This window comes from Sorex fumeus, unplaced genomic scaffold (genome assembly GCF_029834395.1).
Source record: "Sorex fumeus unplaced genomic scaffold, SorFum_2.1 ptg000037l, whole genome shotgun sequence".
In the NCBI taxonomy this organism is placed as follows: Eukaryota; Metazoa; Chordata; class Mammalia; order Eulipotyphla; family Soricidae; genus Sorex; species Sorex fumeus.
In genome coordinates, this window is record NW_026606094.1 from 66,017,960 (window position 1) to 66,031,660 (window position 13,701).

Below are 13,701 nucleotides of genomic sequence, written 5' to 3' on the forward strand. Positions count from 1 at the left end.
TTTGGTTTAGGGGCCAAACACAGAGATGCTCAGGGCTTACTCCTGGTTCTGTACTCAGGAATTAGTCCTGGTGGTGCTCAGGGACCATATGGGATGCCAGGGATTGAACCCTGGTTGGCTGAAGGCAAGGGAAATGCCCTATTTGCTGTACTATTACTTTGGCCTCTGTTCCTATGCTTTTAATGGAGTCCTAGAATAAAGTTCAAGAAGTTTTACCAATGCGAATATACCCAAGAAATAACAAACTAAAGTTTACAATAAACTTTTTGACATCCTGCCAAAAATTACCAGGAAGACAGAGATAGGGGAAACACACCTCAATGGAGTAAAAAACTCACCATCCAAATACCCAACCAAGTGGTAGATGATAGAAGCAATAAAGAAGTAAGAATTAATATATAATCAAAACAATCGGGACCAACAAGACCTGCTGAGACATGAGGATATAAAAAAGGTGCAAATGGAAAGTCTACAGATCTTTCTGCTCAGTCTCCTTAGTAAGTACACCACAGAGCAAATGCTTAGTCAACCCATGCTTGCTTGGCAGAACATTTTCTGAAACTGAAACAATACGGAGAAGATTAGTACGAGCCCTGTATGATGATAACACACAAACCCATGGAGTGTCTCATAATAAAGAAAAGCAAACAAATGAGTCCATTCAAAAATAGCAATAGGAACTGCATGATAAGTATGCATAGAAAAAAAGAACAAATAAAAATCAAAAGCACCCAGACCAGTAGTGAGTCGCAACATCCACCTACTGTATGATCCAGTCAGTCATCCCCTGGGCATGTAACAAGAGAAATAAAGACATGTCTCTGCAATGACGTGCAAACATCTATTTATAGATGTATTTGTAATGGTCCAAACTGGAAACAACCCAAAGTACATGAGCAAGTAAACAGTTTTTTTCCCTTCCAAAATAGAGTCAAATAATAGAATAATGTTGAGGAATATGGGTGGATTTGAAGAATGAAGCTGGATAAAAGAAGGTAGGCAAGAATACATATGAGAAATGTATTCCTATACAAATTTAGAAAATGCAAACAATAGGGACAGAAAGTAGATCAATTAAGGAGAGGCTGGAGTAGAATTGCAAAGAAGACATAGGGGAACTCGGCTATGATTACTTTGTGGTGATTTCACCAGCATAAACATGTAAGAATATGTCTTACATGTACCACTCATGGGCCATATGCCAACCATATCTCACTGAGCTGTTAAAATTAATATATTACATGTAGGCACACAGGCACAAGTACTTAATTTTGTCACAAAGAAAAATGGTCCAATAACAAGAAGGAAGCTGGTTGTGTGAGTTTTCCTTTTGTTGCTTTGTGGAGAGAAAGTTGGTTCTACTATGTTCCTTTTATGGAATACAACCAAATGGGCAAGCTTTAATATACACGTGTAGATAAAGAAAAATATAAGAAAGGAGAGTGATAAACAGACCAAAGTTCTGAGAGATACACATGTCAGAAAATTCAGAGTCCAAGGCCAAGAGAGACAAGACGAAAGAGGACAGGAGGCCATGAGTATCCACACATGCAGTGCACAGAGTTCCATTTCTCACTGAACCCTGCAAACATGCTCTGAGTTGGGCTCTCAGTAACATTACTGTAAGTGAATGACACTTCCATGGTCGTCCCCTCTAAGGACTTGTTCCACTACTTTGAAAGATTTTTTTTCAAATCTAGTTACTTATAAGTGTAGGTTTTAACTCATAAAAATCTGACTCATTCTAAAATAAGATAATTTTATGAAAAAATGGCAGTGTCTTTATCCTGATTTTTTAAAAAAGGCTCTCGTAAAAAAAATTTTTCTTCAAAATGTAAAGAATATTCTTTAACTTAAGCCCCATCACAACTGCTGAGAGTTCTTGGCTTTGTGTTGTATAGAGAAAAGCAGTCACCACCGCCCCACCTTTCTCTTAAGAACAGCTGATTTAATTATTTAACACTGTTAAAATGAAGCATCACACCAAAGAATACTCCAGTTTAACAGTCTCACTATCATTTTAGCATCGCAATAACACATAACATAATGCTTTAATTTCCTAACAAGTCATTTCGTGTAGAAAGAATCAGACTTCTAGGAGGTTCTAGGAGCGTCTCTTCCTGGAACTCTCAAAGCCGCAACATGAAATCCAGATCCTCCTAAAATCAGTTTCTGTACTGAAAATCATGTGTGAATTAATGTTGATTTTTTTGGAACCTATTTAATTTTCACTAGAGAGAATATTCTCATGAACGTTGACTGAACGCGTGTGGCACTATACAAAGCCCGGAAAAGGAGAAACCGCTGTTTGTGTGGTTACTGTTTCCAGATTTTCGTTTCTTTGCGATGTAAGGGGTCTCTTCGCACTGGAAACAGGGCTTTTCCCCAGCAAACAAGGACGCGGATTTACCATCTCTTGCCTCTGGGGCGTTCTCAGCAGCCAAACTCTGGACAGAATCGACAGAGCTGGGCACCCGCGTCTGGGCGAGTACTTGGGCAAGACTGATGTACTAGAAAAAAGTGGGGAGTCCGGGGTGGGAGAAGCTAGACAGAGAGAGAGAGGGAACAGAAGCCCCGAAAGCCCATCTCAGCCCCTGGGCTTGGGAGTCGGACCGTGAGTGGGACCCTCCAGCCAGAGGTCTCCGACCTGTTTGAAACGCAGAGAAATCAGCTCCCAAGTTTGCCTCTCCGTGAAAGCGCGCGTGGAGTTGTGCCCAGCTGCCGAGAGTGTCCCTAGGATGCTCCGTCAAGTCAAGGATTTAGAAACGGTCCCCTGGCAGGGTGATGTCCCTGGGACAGGCGGCAAAGAGGATCTAGGCTGCTCCGGTTTCCACCGGGTCTGGACAGGGCGTAGAGCGAGTGGAGTCGGAGCGCACGGCCCGGTGCGCGGTGCTGGGTCCCCCTGCCCCCGCCCGTCCTGGGGCGGAGGACTTGGGTGGGGGTGGCTCCGGGAGGCGACACTCTGAGGCTGCGTCTCCAGCCCCCTCCCCCGCCCCCCGCCACTCGGGGGGCGGGAGTGATGGGGTGGGAGTCACCGGAGCGTGACTGCCCGCGGCCCCTCCTGCCGCGTCGAGCTATAAAAGCCGGGTGCGCCCGGCTCACGGCACCCGGCCCGCCGGCTCCTGCCCTCGGAGACGCGCCCGACAGCAGCACTCGCGCCGCCCGCCACACCTGCCCGCCAGCCACCGTGAGTGCCCCTACCTGCTCGGCCAGGGGGAGCCCTCCAGACCCCGGGGGGGTCAACTCTGAACCTCCCTGGGAGCCTCGCGCCCCGCACCGAAACCGCGCGGTGCGCCGCGCCCCGACGCGCGCCCTGCGGTCCAGGCCGTCAGGACGAACCCTTCCTTCCCACTCCTCTCCGATCCGCGCTGTCCTTCTTTCCCCCTGGGGCTGGGTGGCATCCCCGCTGGGTGGGTCCCCTCGGTCCGTTTTTGGCGGAGCTAAGGAGAGTAAACAACTCCAGCCCTGACCCGCGAACCCTTGTCTCTCGGGTTGGGAGTGGTCTCCCCCTGGCTGGGGGTCTTCTAGGCAGCGCCGTCTGAAGGAGCCCTCCCCCCCCACCCCGAGCGCCAGGAAAGCCCCAGGCGAGATCTGACACTTCTGGGGACGCCCGGGGTCCCCACTGGGGTTGCCCGGGCCGGGAAGCCAGTCTCAGCCTCTCTGGTCAGCCAAGCGCTCGGAGTCATCATCGCCCACGCAGTAGCGCTCTCGCACCCTCGTGGGGCAGCCGAGAAGAAACTTTTCTCCGCTGCCTTGGGTTTGAAGGAAGGGGTTGAAAAAGCAAACAAAAGTGATCATTTTAAGTCGCCGTGCGAGTTCTGATTCTGCTGGTCTGCACTTGAGTCCCACCCCGCCCCTCCCCAAGCTCCCTTCCACCTTGCAACTTGTTGGTTGAGCGCGTCTGTGTTGCGCGCGGTGTGCGCGGAGCTACGGGCGCGGTCCCGACCGACTGTGCCCTTAGCCGGCCCGGGTGGGAGCCGTCGCGCGCTGCTCCCCGCTGCCGCACTGGGTGGGATAGGGGGTCCGCGTGGTAACCCGAAGAAGGACGCGGGGGACCGAGTTGGGAGATATGGGCGCTCTGAACCTCCCCACCCTCTCCCTGGCCCTCTGTGCTCGCAGATGTTGAGTAGCAAGCGACTGGGGCTGTACGGGCTGACCCTCACCCTGTCCCTGCTCGTGTGCCTGGGAGCACTGGTGGAGGCTTACCCCTCCAAGCCTGACAACCCGGGAGAGGACGCGCCGGCGGAAGACGTGGCCAAATACTACTCGGCGCTGCGGCACTACATCAACCTCATCACCAGGCAGAGGTGGGTGGGCTGGGTAGGGACGCTTCTCCCTGCCGGCAGGCTTGGAGACACTGACCTTAAAGGAAGGGTACAATTTCTCTTGTATCTCCAGACGGGACGGGTTGCAGGCACAAACTTAGAGGTCAGTACCTGCGCAGGGCGCTGTCAGGATTGTGTGCCCCCTGGGCAGTTCTAGGAAGAAAGGGCGCAGGATGTCTAGAAAACAACCATACCAAGGAAGGAACAGCCACCAAAGACTTTGCAAGATTTTCCAAACTGCTCAGAGCTGAAGGAATGGTAGCGCTTAGAGGAAGAAATAGTATTGTATTCTTTCAGACCCTGCTTTGAAAGTTTTGGTCCCCAGGTATAGAAATTTAGCAGAAAAGTAATTGTTTTTAAATGCAAATGAGCTTCCGAAGTCTTTTGAAAAGGAAATGGCTATTTGGAGCTTTAGCGTTGGTTGTGACTTTTACTTTGGTCTCTAGGGGAAAATTGGGGAATTGGGGGAATAAGTCAAGTATGAGAAATGGTATATTTCATTCCGAACTCCTTGAAAGCTAAAACAAATTGCCACATTCGTCCTCGGCATCACGTTAAGAATAGCAAATCCAAACTATTTTACAAATACTATAGAATTTAGCATTTGTTTTTAGAATTTATGTAGAATCAGAAATACATGAAAATGTCAGAATTAAATAGAATTTATTTATGATTCCTGAAATATAATCTTTTTAATTAATGAAAATCAATAATGTTCTCTATAATAATAGACTTCTCAGAAAGTTGTAGCTTCAAATTCATGCATATGCTATCATACAGGACACAGAAAAAACTTTAACAAATGACATTAACATTGATTGCTAATTCATCTCCTGGGAAACCTTTTTAAATTTTTTTGTTAATACAGCTTATGGTTAAACTTTTTAAAAACAAAAACAAAAACAAAAACCCATTGCCACGAAGTTTTATCATTGGGTAAAGCTTTATCATTTCAGAACATTCTTCCTAGGCATTCCTTTGTTCATACTTTTCCTCAGTACTTGGAGTATCATGGTCATAGTCCTCCCGTTGTTCATCGATTTGCTCGAGCTGGCCCAGTAACGTCTCCATCGTGAGACTTATTGTTACTGTGTTTGGCATATCGAATATGTCACGGGTAGCTTGCCAGGCTCTGCCGTGCAGGCGAGATACTCGTGGTAGCTTGCCGGGCTCTCCGAGAGGGGCGGAGGAATCAAACTTGGGTCGGACATGGTGGCTGCGTGCAAGGCAAACGCCCTACCCGCTGTGCTATCTCTCCAGCCCTAAAGTGAGTATAATCTTTATTTTTACAGATCATGAAACTAAGATTGTTTCATGAGCTCTTTCCTCTAGGGCTGATGAGAATGGAACCCTCCTGCTTTTCCTTGAGTACTGTCTCCATCAGATCATCAGTCTCATCTGTAACATCACTGATGGGGAAAATAAGATTGTTTTGTGGCAAGATATTTGTTTGAGATGGGAATGAGTTTGGTCCTGGAGCAGGGCTTCCTGTGACTCCTTCCTACAAATTCCTTTCTTCGAAACCACCTGTCTGCACCTACCATCTCTCATTTTTGTGTGTTCACACCTTTTACAACACAAATGGCACACACACATAAATATTTTTGAAAATTACTGTCACTTTGAATATCTGCTTTCATTTGTCATAAATTAGCATCATTCTGGTATTTGGTTCATGATCACGGGAACCCACACATCTCTGGCTCATGCTTCTGAAAGCTGCGTTGTTTCTCCTAGGCACAAATCTATTCTATTTTGCTTCTTGAGTCCTCTTAGCTCTCAATGGGAGCTGGCTTTGTGCTCTCCAGGACATTTGACAATGTCTGGAGAGATTTTCAGTTGTCACAGATGGGAGGTGCAGAATGAGAGGTGCTACTGGCATCTACTAGGCAGAGGGGAGAGATGCTAAAATGCCCACAGTGCCAAACAACCCTTCATCACAACAAAGCTGTCCAGCCCCACATATCCATGGTGCAAACATTAGAGAACCCAAGCTATAGGTGAACATTTCTCTATCCTGGTCAAAACATGGAATCACCTGGGGATTTTTAAAAATATACTAATGCTGGACTTCTTTCCCTCCATGCTCCCAAGTTAATTCAAAACTCCTGGACTGGAGCTGACTTGTCTCATGGTTTTAAGAGTTCTGCCCATGTGCAGCTAGGTTTGAAGATCTTTCTCTTCCTAAAGACTCAAAACTTTGAAAGGTAAAGGTCTGAAAGAAGAACTCAGAAGAGAGAATCTGAGGTCAGTGCTATCCTGGGTACTAATTCAAGGCTGGTAAAATCCTGCTACTATGGATTTGGGTTCTTCATTGGCAAATAGGAAGAAATACTTGTCATTTCTTTTATTTACTGGAGAAGATGATACTAAATAAGTTAGGGTTGCCCAAAAGTGATTAAATCAACTGATAGAATAAATAACTATAAGAAGCAACTTCCAGTCTGATATCACAACTTTGGAACTTCTTAGAGGAAATCTCTTAAGTGATTAGAGAAGGGAGGTTTGTGTATTTATTTTTCTTTCTATTTTTGATTTCTTGGGTTGCAACAAAGGTGCAATCATGAAAATTTCACCCATTCCAAACAGTTTGAAATGTGACTGATAGGCAATTAGAGTATACCCTCTGTAAGTTTTATTTCACAGTTCAATCTTAACTAATCAGTTCTTTCTAGGTCATTTTTCATTTAGGAAGCAAGAAACTACTGGTGTTAAAAGCCATTTCTGAGAGGGAAGAAGACAATCTCTTCAAAACAATAAAGTTTAATATATATTGGGATGGAATGATAGCACAGCAGGTAGGGCGTTTGCCTTGCAAAAGGCCTACGTGGCCGACCCGAGTTCGATTCCTCTGCCCCTCTCAAAGAGCCCCGAGAGTATCTCGCCTGCACGGCAGAGCCTGGCAAGCTACCCGTGATGTATTCGATATGCCAAACACAGTAACAAGTGTCACAATGGAGACATTACTGGGCCTGCTCGAGCAAATTGATGAACAACAGGACAGTGACAGTGATATGCTGGTGGTTACCATATCTTAAGGAGTGGAGAGATGGGGGGGGTTTCGGTAGAGTGGGCAGGGATACCATCATGAGAGAGGCTGTTACCATTTGGTATCCCAGATAAATATAAGGCTCCAATAGCTGTTGGCAGACATAGACTGTGTGCATTTCAGTATCAGTAACTTGCATTGTGTACACTTTTGTACACAAGCATTCTGCTTCATGTTGGGTTTTTATGAAAACTCTGATGTAAGCAGTAGTTATTTTATTTTTATAAATGAGGAAAAACAGATTCAGATAGGTCTGGTACTCCATCCAATGTGCTGAGTGCAGTTTCTAAAATATCTATTTTATTAAAATTTAAACTTCAGTGTCTCATTGGAACTATAGTCAGTTAATTAATATGCAAGCATGTAATCTTGCCTCGATATATTTCTATTTCTTGCCACCTAGTTTTAAAATTACCTAACTATATACATATTTGTCTTGTGTAGTAGAGGAAGGCAGGAATTTAAGAAATTTGATTGGGTTTGAAGTTATTAAATACTTAAATATGTTTGTATGTGTCTAGGTATGTGTATATACAATTTAAATCCATTTTTGTGGTGTTTCTGGTACTGTTTTGTATTCCTAGATTACATGTTAGCATGTGATCAACTGAAAATAGATTTAATATCCCAAACAGAAGAATGTCTTCTTTTCTTTTGCCAGTTTGTTTTTTGGGGGTGGGGGCTATTCTACATTTGTTTTAAAGAATTTTTCTTTTCTTTCTTTCATATTTTTAGATATGGAAAACGGTCCAGCCCTGATGCACTGATTTCAGACCTCTTGATGAAAGAAAGCACGGAAAACATACCCAGAACTAGGTATGAAAAGGCTTGTGTGGACACATTTTTGCAGAACTTTGGGGCCCCGGAGAGGGAGATCCAAGTGGGCCCCTTAGGGTGGTTGTGGGGAGAATGTGCTGGTCTTTCCACAAGGTGGGATTTAGTCATCAAGGGAATGGGAAACATCTACAGGGAGGGTTTCTCTGGAGATCCTCTATAAGCCTCTAAAAGGCAATCATTTTGATGATTTGATGTGCCCTTGACATTTTTTAATAATAGGACCTCAGATATGGAGAACTTTGGAGAACTTCTAATTGAGTTTGGATTAAGACAACAAAGAGTGAGATACCCATCTCTATATTGAAATGATAATTACTCCACTTAGGCAGGGCTAATCTGGAGCTTTTAATGCACAAGGTGGGATGTTGTCACTTGGAAAATGTTGCTTGTGGAGTTACTCTCCAACTCCTAACCTGCTTCACAGCTTTACATAAAGCTACAGACAAATCATAGGTTCTCCTGTTTGCTTTTTAACTCCATTATTTTTAGCCTAACTATATCACATAGTCATAGCATTTGGTGAATAAGTGTTGACTAACCCATTGTTGTGAGGGATTAGCATCAAACTTTCCTAAAGTCTGTCTTTGGGGAGTGTGGTGGAAAGAGGTATCCACCATCTTGATGTATCAAACATTGACTAGGCTTCTCCCATTCCTCTGATTCAAGAGATCTGCTGACTGATCAAGCCCTAGCTCCTCTATGTATTCCTAATTTCCTGGCTCTTTGGTTCCCGAAGTCCTGCTCTCCCCTTCAGATCACAAGGATCCTCCATTTCTGCAGTGGCTTGTCTGCCTTTAACCCAGAGCTCTACAATGCCAACAGCCCAGTTCCCCAGAAGAGGTCACTAGAACACTTGTTCAGTAAATGTGGCGTGTCACTCTTCACTGGGTTTCCCCCCTTAAAACCTCCCCACTTAGCAACCTCCTTCCTCCACCTTCTTTTATTCTCTCCAGTTGACTTTCTCTGAAGGAAGTATTTGGACTGGAATAAAACTCCAGTGCCCTATGCTTGGAGGTACCAGCCCACAAACAGTTGACTTAAAGGAAACAGGAAGAAAAGTCATTCAACATGTTTTTATTTTCCTTTTCAAAGACCAGCTTTATTGAAGTAATAAAGGGTTTTGTAACACTAATCAATATAATACTTTTTGTATTTCACTGAAACCCCTAACAATTTTTTCCTTTATAAAAGTGGGGGAGCAGCTATTTCTATTTATGGTCAGAACCATTCAGAACTGCTTAGAACCTTACTGCTTTTTCATTTTGTGGCCTAAGTTATGAGCTTGGTATAGGAAATAAAGCAAAATGCACTCGGATTGACAGTCTCAATCATGGGTAGTTAAAAGGCAGCCTTGAAGTGCCTGTGAATGCCATTTTATTAAAGAGCTCTTTTATCCCTACTAAATAGCATCATCTCACTATATTCAAAAAGCCTTTCAACCAAAGAAAGCATATCCAGCATTGAGAGACAATAACTTTCTTGACTCAGGTTTGTGTGAGTCTTGTAGTTCTGATCTTCAGAAATGTTACAGTGTTCTTAAGTGACTTTGTTCAATCCAAAGTTATTTATGTACTTCCACTGAGATTTCCCTGAGTCTCTGATTAACATGAGTGAAAGCTTCTCAGCTGGGTCTTTGCGTATTATACACTGTCTCTGACTTGATATTTTATAGGCATAGTATCTTATTCAAATACAACAGGAGAGACCAGAGAGATAGTACAGGGTTAGGTGTGTGTTTAATCCCAAACAAAGCCTATGGTCCTCTGAGCACTGCTGGTTATGGCTCAAGTCCAAAAATAAATACTTATTTTTTTTAAATCATAGGATGCAGCAGGAGTCTTTCTATCATGTTCTGGTTACTTTTTAATTCCAAACTGAACTCCTCACTCTTGCCAACCTCCAGGGAAGTTAAGCATCTTTTATTATGCTTTTTTGTTTGACAGGATGGAAGACCCTTCTATGTGGTGATGGAAAATGAAACCAGATCTCCAACCCTATTTCATCCTGTGAAGCTAGAGTCTGCTGACCCTCCTAATGCATGCGGCCACTGTGCTCCACCCTGCAGTCTCCCTATGTTGTCCTTGTATTTATGTGCATTTAAATAAAGTTCCATGCATTCAAAAGTGTTTGCTCTTCAATGAAAAATCTGCTGTTGCAGTAGTGAGAAGGATTTTAAGTTATTTCATCAAAATGCAATCTCCTTTAAATAGCAAATCCAGAGTTTGCTTTACCAATACTTACACAGTGGTTATAGACAATATAAAATTAGAATGATTTATGATCTTTAAGACAGCTATGCATGTCTGTGTGTGTATACTACCATAGAAATAAGTCACGTGCAAACTGTGACATTAAGTGAAATGCAGATCGTAAAAAAATAGTTCCTTAAAAATAGACATAGTAGGTCTGGAAAAAGCAATATGCCTCAGTATGGCGGGAATATATTGTTTTTAATCAATGCTACAAGGAATAACATTGAATTAATAGAATAACATTGAATTAATGGACCTGCTCTATTTGGACACATTGGTCAAGAGAATGCTAATTTGGAAGAATTTGCTAGACTTCTTCCCCACCCCACATTCATATGGAATCACCCTTTGTGAGCTATTCTGTAAAAAAAGGAATGCTAGAAGAACTTTCTGCAATATGTGCTATAATTTCTTCATATTGTCACTAGTCATATGTGAATTTTGAGCACTTGAATGTAGGTAGAACAGACAAGCTTTGTTTAAATTTTATTGAATTTAAAAAAAAGTCTTCCCCCAAATTACAGAAACAACTGAATAGAAAAGAAATTTTATTGGCACAAAAATAATCGAAAGCATGTCTATCAGGAAAGGCTGGAAAGCAAGTTTCAAAGAGCAATGGGAATCTGGGCTAGAGCGACATAATAGTTTATACATTATCTAGTAGTTTTTAGGAAACTCGCGTATATTCATGAGGGTGATTAGTGAGCATGTGGACTGAGAAACATTCAAAAGATATATGTCCCTTGTACAGAAAGTGGTGGAGAAATGAATTAAGGTTATCTTTAAGTAAGGTGGGAAAAAGGGAGGTGATTGCAAGTGAATGAGGGAGCCACTGGAAAGTAGGATTTGACCAGGGTACTGGGGGCCCTATCAGTATTAAGGTGTTTTTAGGTTTTGTTTTGCTCCATCAATGCCAAAATTCTGTAATAAGGAATCTTCTGTCAGAGAAAGTTTGTCACATCCTCTAAACTACAGGCTTCAGCCCTCCAACCCCATATAGTCTGTCCATTTTAACTTTTACTAGCTACAGAGAAACCTAAGTTTTCAGAAGGTAACAAGAAGGGAGAAGTAGCAAAGAACCTTAATGATGTGGTTATAATATACATTTGTTTCTAGCAGCTTGCAATTCAGGCATTTCAGTTCTATATATCTACTCAGGGAATGAGGCTTAGAATTTGAGTCATAAACAGAAAGGCACTGATTTCTACTGATTGGGTAGAAATGCACTTCACACAACATGAGTCATGTTAATTAACTTAGCTAAAGGTTATCAGACATTCCTTCTCCGCACTCTATTTGCATGGACTTGGTTTTAAATTTGGGTTATTAGATTCTTATATGTGTCTTCCAAATATCACAACAACAACTGAATAATAAAGGAGGACATTATTGGCAAGGAAACAAGAAGATGGGAAATATGTCCTAAAAAGCACAGGCTACAGAGCAAAGCCCCCAGTAGAGGAAGTTGTCGGGTATGGTTTTATGCTGAGTAGAGTTAAGGTAACATAACAGTCTAGACATACTTAGGAAGTTTTCTGGGTTAAAAATCATGTAGATTTATGGGACAGAGAGGAGAGGTGAGTAAGCACAGATGCGAAACATGCAGAGAATATACATAAACATACAGTGAACATGCATCACATGTAGAGAAAATGGCAGAGAAGCCTCACTGGGCTTGTCAGTGTGGTGGTGGGCAGAGAAAGGTAACTTCAAGTCAGGGGTTCCATGGAGTAGCTCCCACTGACCAGTCTTGTCCAGTCTGGGGTCTGTGGCCCTTATCAGCAAGAAGGTATTTGTGAGACTCTGTCCAATCAAAGCAAGAAAGAAAGAATATGGCCACTCCAAGGGTGGGCTTGTCACATACTCCAAATTACAAGCTTCAGGCAGATCTGGTTTTGTTGTCTTAACTACAGGTCCTTTTGTTTTTGTATTTTTTGCAGGGGTGTGGTGGTAGTGGGAAAATGAGGGGACAGAGAGAAAGAGAAAGGACATCAATTTTGGAAAACTGAATTATTTGATGATGCATGCAGTTATCAAAAATCAAAGTGAGTGTCATTCCATATGTGTATTTGGTGACAGATACATCAAATGATTAGGGATTCTGGTAGTATGTAATAAAGTATTCTCTGTTGACAGAGAACTTTAATGATCTATTAGGCAATGGAGAAAATGTATATCACAAGATGCAATTTTTTTGTTTAAGTAGTACTGTAGCACTGTCCTCCCATTGTTCATCAATTTGCTCAAGTGGGCACCAGTAACGTCTCACAACAAATTGTAAGACTTGTTACTGTTTTTGGCATATCGAATATGTCACGGGGAGCTTGCCAGGCTTTGCTTTGCGGGTGAGATACTCCCAGTAGCTTGCCAGTCTCTCTGAGAGGTAACCTAAGATAAAACTACGATGTAATCTTTCCCCAAATAAGGACACTTTTGCTTCTTTGTGCTTTAAACAAAATGCTGTCATGAAAGCTTGCTTTTTAGTAAACCAGAAGGGCATTATTTATCATACAAAGTCTAGTTTCTCTATTAACCTAGCATTTTACTAAAATTAGTGTTGTGCAGCACAGAGTCTCCTGCCCCAGTGCCTGGCTGTCCTCGCTGGGGCTCCTTGGAGGGGGCGGGTTGAGTTTCCCTCCCCGCTCCTAGCAGAACCCCGGCAGCCGAAGACCTCCAGAACCAGCCACAACCATGCTGAGACCACTCTCCACACACATGAAGGTACCGGCAGAGGAACAAAGGCATGTGGGTCCTGGGACTGAGATCTCCAAGCCTGCTCAGATCGGGGCTGAGCATCCTCCGCCCAGATCCTCCATCTTCCAGTAGGCAGGGGTCACACCCACCAACTGCCCCCCCCCCCACCCCCCTGCGCTGTGTAGTCCCATAAACGGCCAAGACCCAGAGACTATAAAACCCAGCTCCTGGCGTTCGCGGCCACACAACGTCTTATTATCTCATTCTTACTTTGGTCAATCTGGCAGGTTACTGAATGTAACCTGCCCGCACGGGAGAGTCTGGCAAACTCCCTGTGGTGTACCCAATATGCCAAATACCAGTAACAATGATGGGTCTCATTCTCCTAACGCTGAAAGAGCCTTGAATATGGCACTTTTTAAAATCTCAGGGCTAGGGCAAAGGAGACATTACTGGTGCCTGCTCGAGGCAATCGACAAACAACAGGATGAGCGTGATTGATCATGAGTGTTGTGCAAAGAAAGATGATTCTTGACAAGAGCTA

The 13,701-nt window shown here is 43.4% G+C and overlaps 1 protein-coding gene and 1 non-coding gene across 2 annotated transcripts; both read left to right on the top strand.

Moving 5' to 3' along the window:
* The first annotated feature begins 534 nt into the window (after nt 1–534).
* On the top strand, nt 535–638 carry LOC130027862 (U6 spliceosomal RNA). The gene has a single exon (XR_008793081.1). It is a non-coding gene; the product is annotated as a U6 spliceosomal RNA (small nuclear RNA).
* A 3,481-nt stretch (nt 639–4,119) lies between these two features.
* Nucleotides 4,120–10,334, top strand: NPY (neuropeptide Y). The gene is made up of 3 exons (XM_056118536.1): nt 4,120–4,307; nt 8,110–8,190; nt 10,155–10,334. Exons 1-3 carry the CDS (start codon nt 4,120–4,122, stop codon nt 10,177–10,179), a joined length of 294 nt encoding a protein of 97 aa, XP_055974511.1. The 3' UTR covers nt 10,180–10,334.
* The last annotated feature ends 3,367 nt before the right edge of the window (nt 10,335–13,701 follow it).

Excerpts from the sequence above, each read along its gene's own strand:
- NPY (XM_056118536.1), top strand. The coding sequence starts at position 4,120 with ATGTTGAGTAGCAAGCGACTGGGGCTGTACGGGCTGACCCTCACCCTG. Across the intron at positions 4,308-8,109 it reads AACCTCATCACCAGGCAGAG|ATATGGAAAACGGTCCAGCC; the intron begins GTGGGTGGGCTG and ends TCATATTTTTAG. Across the intron at positions 8,191-10,154 it reads GAAAACATACCCAGAACTAG|GATGGAAGACCCTTCTATGT; the intron begins GTATGAAAAGGC and ends TTTGTTTGACAG.